We start from the raw sequence: 15,891 nt of genomic DNA, 5'->3' as shown, positions 1-15,891 counted from the left end.
GGGCGGGGGTGGGGGGTGGTAGTGAAGGGAAGAAAGGGCTGGCTCCTGACGCACTTTCTGCTGGTGGGAGGGAAACTAGGGACCCGAGCCCACTGATGACGTTTTTGTCACGTGACCAGGAGCCGACGTGTGCAGAAGTCCCTCTCCTCCAGGTACCAGCTCCCTATTGCCGTGGAAGAAGGCAGACTTCAGACTGAGGGACAGAGGCGGGCAACTGCCCTATAGACCTGCAGGTCGGTACAAGCCGGGGGGTCGCTGAGGTGGGAATGGTAACTGACAGAGGCTATAAAGGATCTCTTCTGCTTCTATACACTACCCATTTTCCACCCCCATTCATTTTGGCGCAGAGAATTGTGTGAGTGTTGGAGAATAGATCTGGGTAGCATCTTTTATTTCTCTGGAGAAATCTGGGCTTCTGACAGAAGGAAATGTGAGAAGGAGTCATCTTCCCGGGATAACTACAAATCCATCGCTGTCTGTGGACCCCTGGGTAGGGATGACAGAAGGCAAAAACCTGCGCCGATCCAGGATTGGATTTTCTCTCTACTCCTTTCCAGATGCCCACCCATTTGGTGCAAGAAATGGAGGGTTTGGTGATGGTGAGCTCCAGAGGGGTCAGTGGTAGAGAATGGATCCCAGTTGGCATCTCCTAGAAAGTGGGTGATTGGTCTATATCTGATGGAGGGCCATGGAGAAGACCTGAGGAAATGGCCTAATCCCTGCAGGGCAGTGGGAGGAGGGCACAGGCTGTCACCCCAGGAATGTGGAGGGTGGACCCTGAAACCCATCCAGTCCTAAGTTCTTCCTGTGTCTTCTCCACCCTCCATCCATTTTGGAGCCAGAAATGCTGGGCCACAAGGGCCAGGGTCAGGGAGGTTTGTCAGTGGTGGGGGAGAGGAGGTGCTGCAGTGGGGAGGATCCAACCCTCTATTGAAGAGGTGTCACTTCTGAACTAGGGAGGGTTGCCAGGAGGTAGTATGGAACAAAAATTCTACTGAGTTTGGAAGTGATTTGTCTCTTGCATTGCAGGAAAATGTGGTGTTAATGTGTATGTGGGGAGGAAGGGGGTTACTGGATTGCTCTGGTCATTTCTCCCATGCCCTCTGCTCTGTCATCTCCATTTTCAGGGAAGTGATGGGCTTTGTGATGTCTGGGTGCACAGATGGGGAAATGGGATGTTTGTAATGCAGACACCTGAGTGGAAAGTAAGGATGGAAAGTAAGGGTGGGAGTGCACCTGGAAGGTGGGATAGGTTCAGGAGACCCCTACCTCAAGAAAGGCAAGTTCTATCAGGACTGTGTTCCATTCCCTAGGCCCTCAATATTCAGTGTCTCCTTTTTATCTGAACATCACGTCCTGAACCCATTCATTTTAGTATAAGAAAAGGTGACATAGGATTTTTTTTGGGGGGTGGAATTCAGTGACATTGAAATACTTCAGAAATAATTGTTCTCACTGCCAAGTAATAGATAAAGAAAGAGTCTTAGGGGAATACTGTAGAAGGGGAATATGAGAAAGCAAGGGAAAAGGTAGAGGGTGATAGGAGTTGGATAAATGGTTGACAAATAGTTTGAAAAGAATCCGTGTCCCAGTTGCCATTCATTCTCTCAGTCCCTCGTTCACCATATGTCTCCTGTCTCTCTATAGGTCTTCAGGTCTGTGGTTGTGGGCATCAACCCAGAAAAGAGGAGAAAAGACCTGAAGAAGTGCAGGTCAGTGGGACCTGCCCCAGGACCCCTAGGAATAGGAGTTACTTAAGCTAGAGCAAAAGTTGGGGAGGCCACTGCCTGTAATGCTTCCTCCAATCCTCTCGAGTGCAGTTTCAGAATACATGACCTTTGTCAAGACCCTAAGGGAATATGATACTTTATGGCTAGTGAGGATAGAGGGGAAGAATAAGGAATTGAGAGAAAGGAGGTTGTGGCCTTTGTAATGTCCCGGGATATCAGAGTAGCCCTGAAATCTGATAACTGGCCATTGTTCTGTTCTGTCTACAGTTTTTAGAATCTTACAATTGCAGGTTAGAGGGGGGTTGAAGGGGTGGGGAAGAAAACTTCCAGGGATTCCTTCAGGTCTATGTATATTGGGAGTCCCCAGTTAAAACTGGCATGGGTATAGCAAAGGCCAGAGCAAAGATTACTGTCCACTTTCCCCTACACATTTCTCAGTATACTTCTTCCCGCCTTATCTGCAGGGAGACACACCTGTAAAATTTTTTGCAAGGTTGATTCATGTGAACATGTGTGAAGTGGGAAGGAAAGGATGGAAAGTAAGGGTGGGAGTGCACCTGGAAGGTGGGATAGGTTCAGGAGACCCCAACTCAAGAAAGGCAAGTGCTATCAGGACTGTGTTCATTCCCTAGGCCCTCAATATTCAGTGTCTCCTTTTTATCATAGGACAGAAAAAGGAGAAAATATCTCAACATGGAAAAATTCTACAAAGAAAATGAAGGAAAGCCAGAAAATGAGGGAAAGACGGAAGATGAAGGGAGTACAGAAGATGAAGGAAAATCAGATGAAGAAGAAAAGCCAGACGAGGAGGGGAAGCCAGCAAGGGAGGGAAAGCTAGAGGATGAGGGAGAGCCAGAGGAGAAGGGACAATCGAAAGATGGGGGCAAGGCAGAAAAGCAGGGCAAGTCGGAAGGTCAGAGCAAGCCACCAGGGGAGGGCAAGCCAGAATCCCAGGCAAAGCCAGCCAGCGAGCCGCAGGCCGCCGAAAAGCGCCCCGCTGAAGATTATGTGCCCCGGAAAGCCAAAAGAAAAACGGACAGGGGCACCGACGATTCCCCCAAGGACTCTCAGGAGGACTTACAGGACAGGCATTTGAGCAGTGAGGAGATGATGAGAGAATGTGCAGATGTGTCAAGGGCTCAGGAAGAGCTAAGGAAAAAACAACAGAAAATGGGTAGTTTTCACTGGATGCAAAGAGATGCTCAGGATGCCTTCAACCCAAGGGGCCAGCGGGGTGTCAGGGGAGTGAGGGGCGGAGGTAGGGGCCAGAAGGACTTAGAAGATGTTCCATTTGTCTAATTCTTTGGCCTTTAATTATGATTTCTCTGATGAGAATATTGCCAGCCCTGCTTTCCCTGGCAGGCATTTGCCGGGCTATGTGCTTTAACCTTATGCTGATACTTACCTTTAGGTGTCACTCTTGTTACCAGCAGACTTTTGACCTAACTATAGTGCTGTCTTTTAGTAGAGGATTTTCACCCATGTGCATGGAAGAAATGTTCATGGTACATTGTAAAACAACAATAAAAAACAGTTTTTTAGAACCATATATGCAGTATCAGCCAATTTTTGAAAGAATATATATTGTTACATAATATATCCATGCATAGGGAAAACTATACAACTGAATAGACTAATAATAATAATAATAATAATAATAATTTTCTCTGTGTGGTGGGACTAAAGCAGATGATTCTTTTTCCTCATCTATTTTTTCCATTATAAAACACACGTTGCTTTTGTCATAAAAGAAATAATAAAAAATAAACAGTAGGAAACCAATGTATACCAGACAATTAAAAGAATTATTTGTTGAGTTTACGAAGGCAGGAAGACACTCAAATTGTTTTCAGAATACAAAATGATAGGAAAAACTCACATTACCTTTATGACTTGATGTTAGAGTAATAAACCTGGTGGTTCCTAAAGATATATTGTTAAAAGGGACATCCAACTATCTGGGAAATGGTGAGAAAATTTCTAGGGTTGTGGAGTAGATCATATGCAGTCCTGAGTGCAGGAGCTATGTTGGGTTAGCTCCTACTTTCTACCATGCACTAGCAACACTGGATTAAACAACTGAGGGAGGGCTGAGGGAGGTATCACCTGTACCTAGCAATAGATCCTGGAAGCTGAGAGGTAAGTGCATCCTTCCCTGGGTAATATCCTATGTGCTAGGCTTTGTGCCCCTTCTCCAGGACCCTATTCCCTCCTAAGGCTCCCACTACTGGTGATGGACTGGAGTCCTCAAGGTAACAAAACCCCTTTCCTTTCCCTAGAGTCCCTGGTGACTTGAAATGTACTATATTACCATCTAAACTTGGAATAACATCCCTCTTTTAACTTTATAGTTAATCTTGACAAAGTGTGGAGAAATGCTTTGTAAAACATTGAATAATATTTGTCAGGCATTATAATAATTACCCCACTAGACTTGCCCTATTCAAAGCAAAGTATTAATATTACTTATTTTGTACTCTTCATAATGGAAATTTAAATTTATACAAAGGGCTTGGGGTTTAGCTCACTGGTAGTATTCTCAAAGCCCTTGGTTTGATCCCTAGTACAGCAAAACAAGCAAATAAACAAACACATTAACAACTGAATCAGAAGATCCCAGTTCTGCCTTTGATTGAATATATAACCTTGAGTGTGTAATTTCATTCTTTTAAAATATTTTTAGTTGTGGATGGACAGAATACTTTTATTTATTTATTTATTTTTGTGGTGCTGAGGATCGAACCCAGTGCCTCATATGTGCCAGGCAAGTGCTCTACCACTGAGCCACAACCCCAGCCCTGTAATTTCACTATTTAGCAATTGAAATTCACCACTTAAAAAGGAACACAGCAGGAGAGGAAGTATACCACAATTCATTGCTAAATGATTTAACATTGGATATAGTAATGGTTTTCAAAATTTGCTAGCTACTAGCTGACTACCTGCATCAGAATTCTAGCTATTTTGTTGAAAATGCAGAATCCTGGATTTCACATTAGACTCGATGCATCAGAATATCTTCTGATTTGTCTCCACAATGTGTGTGTATGTGTCTTCCACTANGTTCAGGTGTCCAGTTTAAGCAGGCATCGGGAACATGAGTTTTGGTGGTATAGCATCACAGACTCTTGCTATAGTGGATTGTAGTATATAAGGAGTTGGGGCCTCTTCTCTGGAACATATCTCTCCTTATTACAAAAGCATTTCTTAGGTTTGGGAGGGGAATGAGGGAGAAGTAAAGTTGATATCTCCTGTTTATATGGTCTTTCTTAGCAACATTGGCCATCATCTATTGTCTCAACATGAATGGGTGATTGGTTCAATAGTCTTCAAGGACAGTAACTCTTGTCATTATTAGTCATAAAACTGTACATTTCTCCTGCCCTAAAGAGGACTGGACATACATTTGGGGTAGGTAGAAGGTTTTTGTCAAGATGGAAATAAAACTCCATCATATAAAAATTTAAAGTACTTGTCCTGTCAAAATCCATTTGCAATCTGGCTTTGACCAGACAATGTGTGGTTAAGGTTGGAGGGTTGAACTGTTCTCTCAGGGTCAAGGGAACCAGCCACCAGAACAGTTAGGGTAGAGATGCAGTTGGGAAAATAAACCTAACCTTCCTTGCTTAGACTCCAAAAAGGACCTGAGTATCATCACATGGGTATGTTTTGGGGTTTTCATGGTGACTTCAGTTCTTTGTCTGCTTCAAGGAGTGTTTCTGATGTTCAAGTCACCCCAGGCCCAAAAGTATGAGACCTTAGGCAAAGGGAAGCCTCTCTGCAGGAATATGCAGTCTTACAGCTCAAGAGAAAAGAGGTGTTACCACCTTTCTGAACACCCACACTCACTGCAGACACAGCTCATAATTTGAGGGTCAGTGCAGCTGAGCTGTGAATTGGTGTGAAAATCCATTTTTTAGGCATTGATGGTGGAGGAAGCAGTGTCATTGTGCCATTGTTCTTTGTCATCTGAGCTAACTACCATTTTCTGACATCCTAAAGGACTGATTGGACAATAAAGTACAGAAAAAAATTATTTTTTTCAAACTCATCACTTTTATTGTAACCAATGTGACTTCAGATAAAATTTAAATTCTTGGGCTTATGAAAGAAAACTGGTTAAAGGTTATCTAGAGCCAAATAAACCTGGATTTCAATCTGGGCTCTTCCCTTTACCATTATGTATAAATCAGTTATCTCTTTGAGCCTCAATTCAGTCACCTATATAGAGGGCATAATAATACCTCTCTTGAAATTGCTTGTCAGAACTCAAGGAGCTAAAAATATGCAGAACTGGGATGTGAACAGTAGTGATTTATGTCATTCTTAGACCACAGTGTAAAATATGAGTGTGAGATCTCTAGGGATTCTTTTGCTCTGCTGCACTGGCATCATAATTAGTCTGGATCTCTGAGGTGCTCCAGAGTTTTTCTATCCCTAAATTTCATAAAGTTTGAAGAATAAACCTTTGTCATATTAGGCTACTGAGTCTTTGGAGTTGTTAGCTACCTTAGTGTAAGCTTAGATGAATCCAAGTATCAACAAATGATCACACAATTCAACAATTCCATATATATATGGAATTGTTGAATTGTGTGATCATTTGTTGATACTTGGATTCATCTAAGCTTACACTAAGGTAGCTAACAACTCCAAAGACTCAGTAGCCTAATATGACAAAGGTTTATTCTTCAAACTTTATGAAATTTAGGGATAGAAAAACTCTGGAGCACCTCAGAGATCCAGACTAATTATGATGCCAGTGCAGCAGAGCAAAAGAATCCCTAGAGATCTCACACTCATATTTTACACTGTGGTCTAAGAATGACATAAATCACTACTGTTCACATCCCAGTTCTGCATATTTTTAGCTCCTTGAGTTCTGACAAGCAATTTCAAGAGAGGTATTATTATGCCCTCTATATAGGTGACTGAATTGAGGCTCAAAGAGATAACTGATTTATACATAATGGTAAAGGGAAGAGCCCAGATTGAAATCCAGGTTTATTTGGCTCTAGATAACCTTTAACCAGTTTTCTTTCATAAGCCCAAGAATTTAAATTTTATCTGAAGTCACATTGGTTACAATAAAAGTGATGAGTTTGAAAAAAATAATTTTTTTCTGTACTTTATTGTCCAATCAGTCCTTTAGGATGTCAGAAAATGGTAGTTAGCTCAGATGACAAAGAACAATGGCACAATGACACTGCTTCCTCCACCATCAATGCCTAAAAAATGGATTTTCACACCAATTCACAGCTCAGCTGCACTGACCCTCAAATTATGAGCTGTGTCTGCAGTGAGTGTGGGTGTTCAGAAAGGTGGTAACACCTCTTTTCTCTTGAGCTGTAAGACTGCATATTCCTGCAGAGAGGCTTCCCTTTGCCTAAGGTCTCATACTTTTGGGCCTGGGGTGACTTGAACATCAGAAACACTCCTTGAAGCAGACAAAGAACTGAAGTCACCATGAAAACCCCAAAACATACCCATGTGATGATACTCAGGTCCTTTTTGGAGTCTAAGCAAGGAAGGTTAGGTTTATTTTCCCAACTGCATCTCTACCCTAACTGTTCTGGTGGCTGGTTCCCTTGACCCTGAGAGAACAGTTCAACCCTCCAACCTTAACCACACATTGTCTGGTCAAAGCCAGATTGCAAATGGATTTTGACAGGACAAGTACTTTAAATTTTTATATGATGGAGTTTTATTTCCATCTTGACAAAAACCTTCTACCTACCCCAAATGTATGTCCAGTCCTCTTTAGGGCAGGAGAAATGTACAGTTTTATGACTAATAATGACAAGAGTTACTGTCCTTGAAGACTATTGAACCAATCACCCATTCATGTTGAGACAATAGATGATGGCCAATGTTGCTAAGAAAGACCATATAAACAGGAGATATCAACTTTACTTCTCCCTCATTCCCCTCCCAAACCTAAGAAATGCTTTTGTAATAAGGAGAGATATGTTCCAGAGAAGAGGCCCCAACTCCTTATATACTACAATCCACTATAGCAAGAGTCTGTGATGCTATACCACCAAAACTCATGTTCCCGATGCCTGCTTAAACTGGACACCTGAACAGAACATAAGAGAATGTTCTTCCTGTTCTCCAACACCATGCTAACAAATATTGAGTAAAAATGCCTGCAGAGGACAGCAAGAGATAAACCCCCCCCCCCCGCCCCGGGGAGTAGCACAAGGGGAAAACAAAGCCAAGTGGGAAAAACTAAAGGTGAATGGGAAAAGAACATCAAATGCTTCACAAATTCTGACTAAATTAAAGCAAATATCCATAATTAAAAGTTTATCAGAAGGAAAGATGTGAACATACCCAGGAATAAAATCCATTTACCTCAGTAATTACTGCCTTATACCCATCCAGATTTCAAGTAAAAATTATGAGATATACAAAAAGGCAAGAAAATAAAAAACATTATGAAGAGACAAAGCAATCATCAGAAGCAGAATCAGATATGGCAGAGATCTTGGAGCTATCAGAGAGTGTAAACTCATGATCATTGCTCCACTCTGGCAAAGCAAATCCACTGGGTAGTGGATTCCCAGATATCCTCATGTATTTTAAATACAACCATTTAAAGTCTTTGGCAGTTGTCCTAAGGGCACACAGCAAATGAGGAAACATTTCTTCAAGAAAATCTACTAAAATTTAATAGGAACAATGAGAATATGTGGCATTATAAATAAGACTCTCTATTTCCCTTTCCCCTCCTGTCTCAGCATGATGAAAACACTCCAGCAGGGTGCCACCAAGAAGAGTGTTCTATCTCCCCGCCCCCAATCTCACTACTGAAAGATCAATCATAGTATATTTCCAGAAGACAGAACTTCTCATCCTACCTTGAATTATCTGTTACAGAGGCCAGGTTTTGAGTAAGTTTGTCTGAGTGGTAAGGACTCCCTTCTGCCAAGTCCCTACTCATTAGAAAGATGCTTTACCATTAGCACAGAGTGCTGAGAATATAGGGGCCTCCAGTTGCCTGGGAGGCACAAGCTGGGAAGATCACCCCCACATCAAGTACCCTGTTTCTAAAGCAGGAGTATCACTCAGAGAAAATTGTGCCACTGTCCCTATCCTTAGATCCAGAGCTTTTTTGGATCAAACATTTTGCTGAGGGAGAAATAGGCTTTCAACCAGAGAGCTCAAAATTTCTTTTCAAAAGAACTGACTTCATTTGCCATACATTGTGGAGAAGTCAAAGGGTAAAACTGCTATTAAAAATGAAATTAGGGAAATGCAAATCAAAAACTGCACTGAGATTTCATCTCACACCAGTCCAAATGGCAGTCATGAAGAATAGAAACAATAATAAATGCTGGAGAAATGTGGAGAAAAAGGAAAACTTCTACACTGTTGGTGAGATTGTAAATTAGTACAATCACCATGAAAATCAGTATGGGGGTTCCTTAAAAGGGTAAGTATGGAACTACCATATGACCCAGCTAGACCACTCCTTGGTATTTATTCTAAATAATTAAAGTCATCATATTATAATGATACAAGCACACCCACGTTTATAGCAGCACAATTCACAAACTACAGAACCAGGTGAAGTGTCCATCAATAGAAGAATGGGAATGGATAAAGAAAATGTGGTATATATGCATAATGGAGTTTTATTAAGCCATAAATAAAAAATGAAATTGTGTCATCTGCAGGAAAATGGATGGATCACAAGAACATAATGTTAAGCAAATTAAGCCAAACTTAGAAGGTCAAAGGGTGTATGTTTTCTCTCACATGTGGAAGCTAGAGAGGAAAAAGGAAAAGAAAGTTGTGAGGGGGTGCTGGGATTTAATGAAAATCAAAGGCAGATCAGAAGAGGAAAGAGATCAGGAGGAGGGAGAAGGGGAAGAAGGGGGTAAGTGTTGGGAAGTGATATTGATCAAATTATCTTGTTATATTGTGTATATGTATGAACATCTAACAACAAACCAAACATTATGTAAAATTATAATGCACCAATAAAATGTAAAAAAATGGAGGTTGTGGTGAAAAGTAATTAAGAGGTCAGTAGATTTACTAGAAAATTTCACTAAAAGTTATGCTGGGTAATTTACCAGAGAGAACCAGGGAAAGACAGAGCTACATAGACTTCTCCTGGGGCCAAAACAAATGTCAAACACTGATTTAAAAAACTGTCTCTGAAAAGGAGTCCAGACTTAATTCCACAAATCTGCACATCTGCACAGCATTTGTGGAGCATTCTGTGCCTGAGTGCACTGTTGAAAATAATAAAGCAATCAACTGGCAATTAGTGGAGCTTAACAGCCGGGTGTTTCTAGAGAGACACGGTCAAAGACAGGATTGCAAAACCACAAATTGACTGTGATCATACCCAAGACTGTGCCCTATGAAGAACAACATAAGAGGCTTCACACAGCAAAGAGGTGGAGAAAGCAGACATCACTAAAATAACTGGAATAATAAGTGAGTTTACCAAGGTTACACGGTCAACTTGTCTACTGAATTGCTATATAACAAAAAAGGAACAATTCAAATTTGAAATCTTCAAAATACCATTTACAATAGCATAAAAAATTGATCACTTAGGTGTAAAACTAACAAAATATGCACAGGGTCTATTTGCTTAAAACAAACACTGAAGAAATCAAATAAGACATTTTAAAAGGGCAACATTTCGGGTCCATAAATTGGAAGAGTCAGCATTTTTAAGATGTCAGTTTGGTGTACATCCCAATGAAAATAAAAATAAGTTTTCTTATAGATACCAATCAGCTAGTTGTAAAATTGAAATAAAAAGTCAAAGAAACTAGAACAACCAAACATTCTGAATAAAAGAACAAAGTTGGAGGGCATTCACTACCCAATTTCAAGACCTTCTATAATGCCACATTAACCAATACAGTGTAGTAACAGAGAAATAGTAGATACATAGATCAATTAAACAGATTAGAAAGCTCAGAAATAAACACACACAAATATAGTCTACTGATATTTGACAAGTGCACAAAGAATTCAATAGAGAAAGAATTATCTGGTGAAACAAGCACTGACACAACAATACATCCATCTGTAAAAACAATGACAACAAAAAAACTTTAAATCATACCAAATATCTTGCATAAAAGTAACCAAATATATCATAGAACTAAATGTAAAATCATAACATTTCTAAAAACTAGGAGAAAATCTGTATGACCTTAGGAATGCTGATGGTTTTAGATACAATATCAAAAGCTAGAAACTTGAAAAATTGAGTATCATAAAAATTAAGAGCTTTCACTCTATGAGAGACATTGTTATGAGAATGAAAATACAAGTAACAGGCTGGAAGAAAATATTTGCAAATTACATACATGATAAAGGACTTTAATTCAGGAGACATAAATAACACTTAATATCCCAAAATGGAAAAACAATTCCCAAAAATGAATGGGGGAAGGTAAAACATGAACAGAAATTTCATCAGAGAATATATGCAGACAACAAATAAGCACACGAAAAGATACACATCATCATTAGTAATGAGGGAAATACATATTACAACCACAATTGGATGCTACTCCACACTAAGTAGAATGGCATAAAATGAACAGACAAACAAAAACCCAAAATGAAACAACAATAAATGCTGGTGAGATTGTGGAGCAAAAGGAATTCTAATTCATAGTTTGTGGAAATGCAAAATATCACAGTCAGCTTTGTGGATATTTTGGCAATTTCTTATAAAGTTAAATATACAATTAACATGCAACCCAGCTATCTTATTTATTTACCCAAGTGAATGTAAAACTTAAGTTTACACAAAACCTGTACAGAAGTGTTTACAGCAGTTTTTTTTTCATAATTGTCCCAAAATGGAAACATTCCAGATGTTCTATAAACAAACTCTGGTCCATGTTTAAGAGTGGAACACTACTCAGTAACTAAATGAACAAACACTGCATCTTGTATGCATCTCAAATGTAATTTTCTAAGTGAAAGAAGCCAGACTCAAAAGGACAAGTATTTTATGATTACTTTTATATGATATTATGAAATGGCTGATATATAGAAATGTAAAAAAGACTATTGGGAGTAGGAGTGGGGAAGAGTGCCAAGTGGTTTCTCACAGGAGTATATGCTCACCATACTTAAACTATTTAAACTTAAACTACTTATTAAACTATTAGAAGTAAGTAAATAAGTTAGATATTGAGAACCAAGTTTCTTATTATCAGAGGTAGAAGCTAAAATGAGCAAGAGGTAAGAAACTAAATGAATACCTGTGGTGATGGATTTGAGTTAATGTGTCAGTAAGAACTCATGCATATGTGTATATAAAATCAATTCAGGTATGTGTGTATATACAGTTTAGTATACATACAGGCAGGCATCTCCTTGCTGCAGCTTTTGAGAACTGCTAGAATCAATGACACACAGTAACAACCAACACACTCAGCACCCAGATATTAATTACTAAATATAATTATCTGATAAAAATAATCAGGACTGTCTGGAGAAATGGCTAGTTACAACATTGGGAAAAGGAAAATATGAGCACAAGATGAAACATTTTGTAGTGCCAGAAAACAAGGAAACAGAAAAGGGATGGGAATCTGAAAGAGCTCTGAATGCTAAAGCTGTAACAATTTGATGAATAACAACAAATAATGCTAGTGTTAGGTTATAACCCAAAGAATTAAAGATACATGAATCATACTGATAGAAACAAATAATCATATCAATATATAAATGAGGTACTTAAGAACTTTCATAAGGAAAATCCTTCTTTATAGAAATAATTTGAATATTAAATGTAGACGGACAGGGAATATTAAAAAGCACCATCAAGACACTACAGAAGTAACAGCTGCAGGAAAATTCTGAGGATATTTGCATAGTCTCAAATTACCTGCTCCCAAATATATTTTTTGTAATTATTGTGGTTGTAGTTGTTTCAAACATATCCATAAATTATTTGCTACTCCTCCTTCTAGGAGTCAGATTTTAATTTTCCTCTGCTCCAGTATTGCTTCTAACAAATAGAGTATGAACAGGGGAACTTGAAAAGTAACTTGAAATGTGGAGAAATCCAACAGATAACATGAACTAAGTGATCAAAGTTAACATCACCACTGCTAAGTTGTGTAACATATCATAGAACTCTGACCTTATTATAAAAAGGACATTTCACTCTCTGGTGTTCTCCTAATCTAATCATGAGAAAACATCAGAAAACCTAAATTGAGGGACAATGTATAAAATACTTCACTCTTAAAATGTATCAAGGGAATAGAAAATAAGAAAAGCCTGGAAGTAGAGAAGACTAAAAAGACATGCTAAATAAATGCAACATTATATGCTAGATTGAATCCTAGAACAGAATAAGATATTTAGTTAATGGCATTGCACAAATATCAATTTCTTAGCTTTTATAAATGTATCATAATTATTAGGCAAAGCTAGGTATGGGGTATAATGGACACTGTGCTGTTCCTTAAAACTAAAATTATTTCAAAATAAAAAGTTTAAAAAATAGACAAGCTTGGGTTTTAAGAACCCAAAATAAAACTCTCTTAATGAATGAAAATGACTAACTAGTTGATGTAACAAACTGAAATGTCACTAAATAAATCCATTATTCAGTGTGAAAGGGGAGACTTGTCAGAACACAGTTGACAGTCATTATTAGAAAATATAAAATTAATCTATGTTTATACCAGAAAAATTGAAACTACTTAAACTAGTTGAATGTGTGTGTGTGTGTCTCTGTGTGTTATATGTGTGTTGGAACCATTCTCTAAGCAATGTTTTCACTCAAAAATATAGCTTTAATATAATTCCATTTCACTATATGCACACTATTTCATTTTATTTTATAATCTGAAAATTTTTCACAGTATGGATAATTTATTTAACTATTCCCATATTAATGGAAATTTTAATTATCTCCACCATCTTGACATTCAAATATCACAAAGTTGAATCACATGTGGTTTTTGTACTTATGGCACTTCCAGTCTAGTGAGGGATACAAAGTAGGAAGCCAATAAAATAAAGTGAAGGTGTTAGGATTTGTAAACATAAAGATCATGTGTCATGGGGAGCTAAAGCAGAATCAAGAGGCTTTCTTTCTGATATAAATATAATTCTTTAAAAGCACTCAACCACAGCAACCATGCTCTTTCTCCCTCATATATGCTTCTGTCGCAGGAAAAAGTTGCCTGGCCCAAGTATGGCACAGCTGAGGCATGCTTCCTATTAACCCAGCAAGACTCTGTATGTAGATTAGGATCTCAAACTTTAAGCAAAGCAATCTCAAGAATTTTTAAAATAAATATATAGAATGTGGCTGAGGTGGATCTTGAGCATAAGATTACATATTAAAAGTCTAAGCAGATCAATCCATGGACATTTGAAACTGCAGTGGTTATGATATAGCACTTCAGGTTCACAGTAATTCTTAAGCATTATGCCCTGAATGACTAGAAAGTCCTTGCCAGAATCATCCACAATGTGTGAATCATTCAGCTGGGAGTTTATACAGTGGGAAGAATTATATGGAAGAGATAATAAGTATTACAGAAATGATTTTTTTAAGATCATTCACCTGGATATGGCCAATGGCTATTTTAAATAGTCCAAACCTACAGTTATTGTTTATATATTAGGTGTCCTCCAAATGCTTATGTGCAAGACAATGCAAGAAAGTTTAAAGTGGAAATGATTGGGTGGTAAGAACCTCAACCTAAGAAATGCATTAATTCACTGATAGGGATTAACTTTAGACAGGTAGGGTAAAGCTGGAGGAGGTGGGTCATTGGGGATGTGCTTATATTAAAAACTCTCCATCAAATAATAGAAATTTTATCTTTCAATTGTGCAATAAATTCTTCATGCTTAAATGTAAGTTATAAAACATTAATCCAGCAAAATATTTATTTTTCCAACCTTTTAGTTCTCCTTGGTGGGTTGTATTTTGGGCTGAGGTACCCTGCTCTGATCACCCAAGACAAGAGACCACCCCGCCCTCCTCTTGGCTCTCCAGCTGGCTCTATGATCAGATTGTCATTTGAGGCACCACCACATCTCCAGGTACCAATGAATTCTGGATTGCAGGGAAATTGATTTCTTCTTTGAACAAAAACTATTTTTTACAGCAATGATGTTATCTCTGCTTTCTTATCATAACAATTATGCATGTTGATAGTTCTTTTTTAAAACAGAGCATAGTGAATAATATCAGAGTATCTCAAGAGATCAATGAATGAATGAATAAAATTTCCACTGGTTTAACAGCCTCAGAATCAATGGTGAGATATAGGGAACTCTCTCCTTTCTCAATGTTTCACTATGAGAGTTATTTGCCTACAAACATTTCTTTCTCAACAACAGCATTTTCTCCAACAAACATTTGAGTTCCAAAAAAAGTTCATTCAGTAGAAAGGAGGCTAAGATGAGCAGTAGTGGCCTTATCTAATTATCAAAGGCATTGGATCCTACAGAGGACAGGAGGAGAGGAGGTCTGTCTGAAGCTTTCATGTGAAACACAAGTGGAAGCTCCCAGAAGTCATCAATGGAAAGTTCAGACACTTAACAGTTGAGAACTTGATTTCAGCCAGAAATAGAAAGTAGTGGATTACCTATATTAAGTTGCTAACAAGATAAAACAAGGTCTCCTTCCACAGATTAATTTGGGAGTCAATTTTTACAAGATGCTCTTTTAGTAGGATTTTTAAGAGTTCTAACACATCACTATGTTGTAAATGCTATCATTTAATTAGTAGCCATTAGAAAACTCTTTTTGTAGTTTTAAAGATTGATTGAAGTGAGGCTGCTTTGTGGCTCAGCGGTAGAGCGATCGCCTAGTGTGTGGGAGGCCCTGGGTTCAATCCTCAGCACCACATATAAATAAATAAAAACAGAGGTATAAAAAGACTTATTGAATTAAATTCTCCATATTGTGTTAGATATTGCGTATGAGGTATTCTTTTTAAAATATGCTGATTGCTTAAAACAGAACACACCATAAAAATATTCAAAGGGGGGGCTGGGGATGTGGCTCAAGCGGTAGCGCGCTCGCCTGGCATGCGTGCGGCCCGGGGTTCGATCCTCAGCACCACATACAAACAAAGATGTTGTGTCTGCCGATAACTAAAAAATAAATATTAAAAATTCTCTCTCTCTCTCT

The 15,891-nt window shown here is 38.5% G+C and overlaps 3 protein-coding genes across 5 annotated transcripts in view; 2 read left to right on the top strand and 1 right to left on the bottom strand.

The window, feature by feature from the left end:
• Positions 1-15,891, top strand: part of LOC107156063 (protein BEX1-like) — a 133,399-nt gene that overhangs the window by 14,948 nt on the left and 102,560 nt on the right. The gene's annotated exons all lie outside the window — the stretch shown is intronic.
• The window catches only part of Bex3 (brain expressed X-linked 3), a 163,777-nt gene that overhangs the window by 122,163 nt on the left and 25,723 nt on the right, over positions 1-15,891 (bottom strand). The window lies entirely within an intron of this gene.
• Tceal5 (transcription elongation factor A like 5) lies at positions 120-3,277 on the top strand. The gene is made up of 3 exons (XM_015502115.2): positions 120-233; positions 1,648-1,712; positions 2,397-3,277. Exon 3 carries the CDS (start codon positions 2,424-2,426, stop codon positions 3,027-3,029), a length of 606 nt encoding a protein of 201 aa, XP_015357601.1. The 5' UTR covers positions 120-233; positions 1,648-1,712; positions 2,397-2,423; the 3' UTR covers positions 3,030-3,277.

Source organism: Marmota marmota, unplaced genomic scaffold (genome assembly GCF_001458135.2).
Source record: "Marmota marmota marmota unplaced genomic scaffold, marMar, whole genome shotgun sequence".
Classification (NCBI taxonomy): Eukaryota; Metazoa; Chordata; class Mammalia; order Rodentia; family Sciuridae; genus Marmota; species Marmota marmota.
Note: the sequence above shows the minus strand (reverse complement) of the source record. Positions and strands in the feature narration are given on the sequence as shown.

What these genes read in the sequence shown, in the direction of transcription:
- Tceal5 (XM_015502115.2), top strand. Translation starts at nt 2,424, where the DNA reads ATGGAAAAATTCTACAAAGAAAATGAAGGAAAGCCAGAAAATGAGGGA.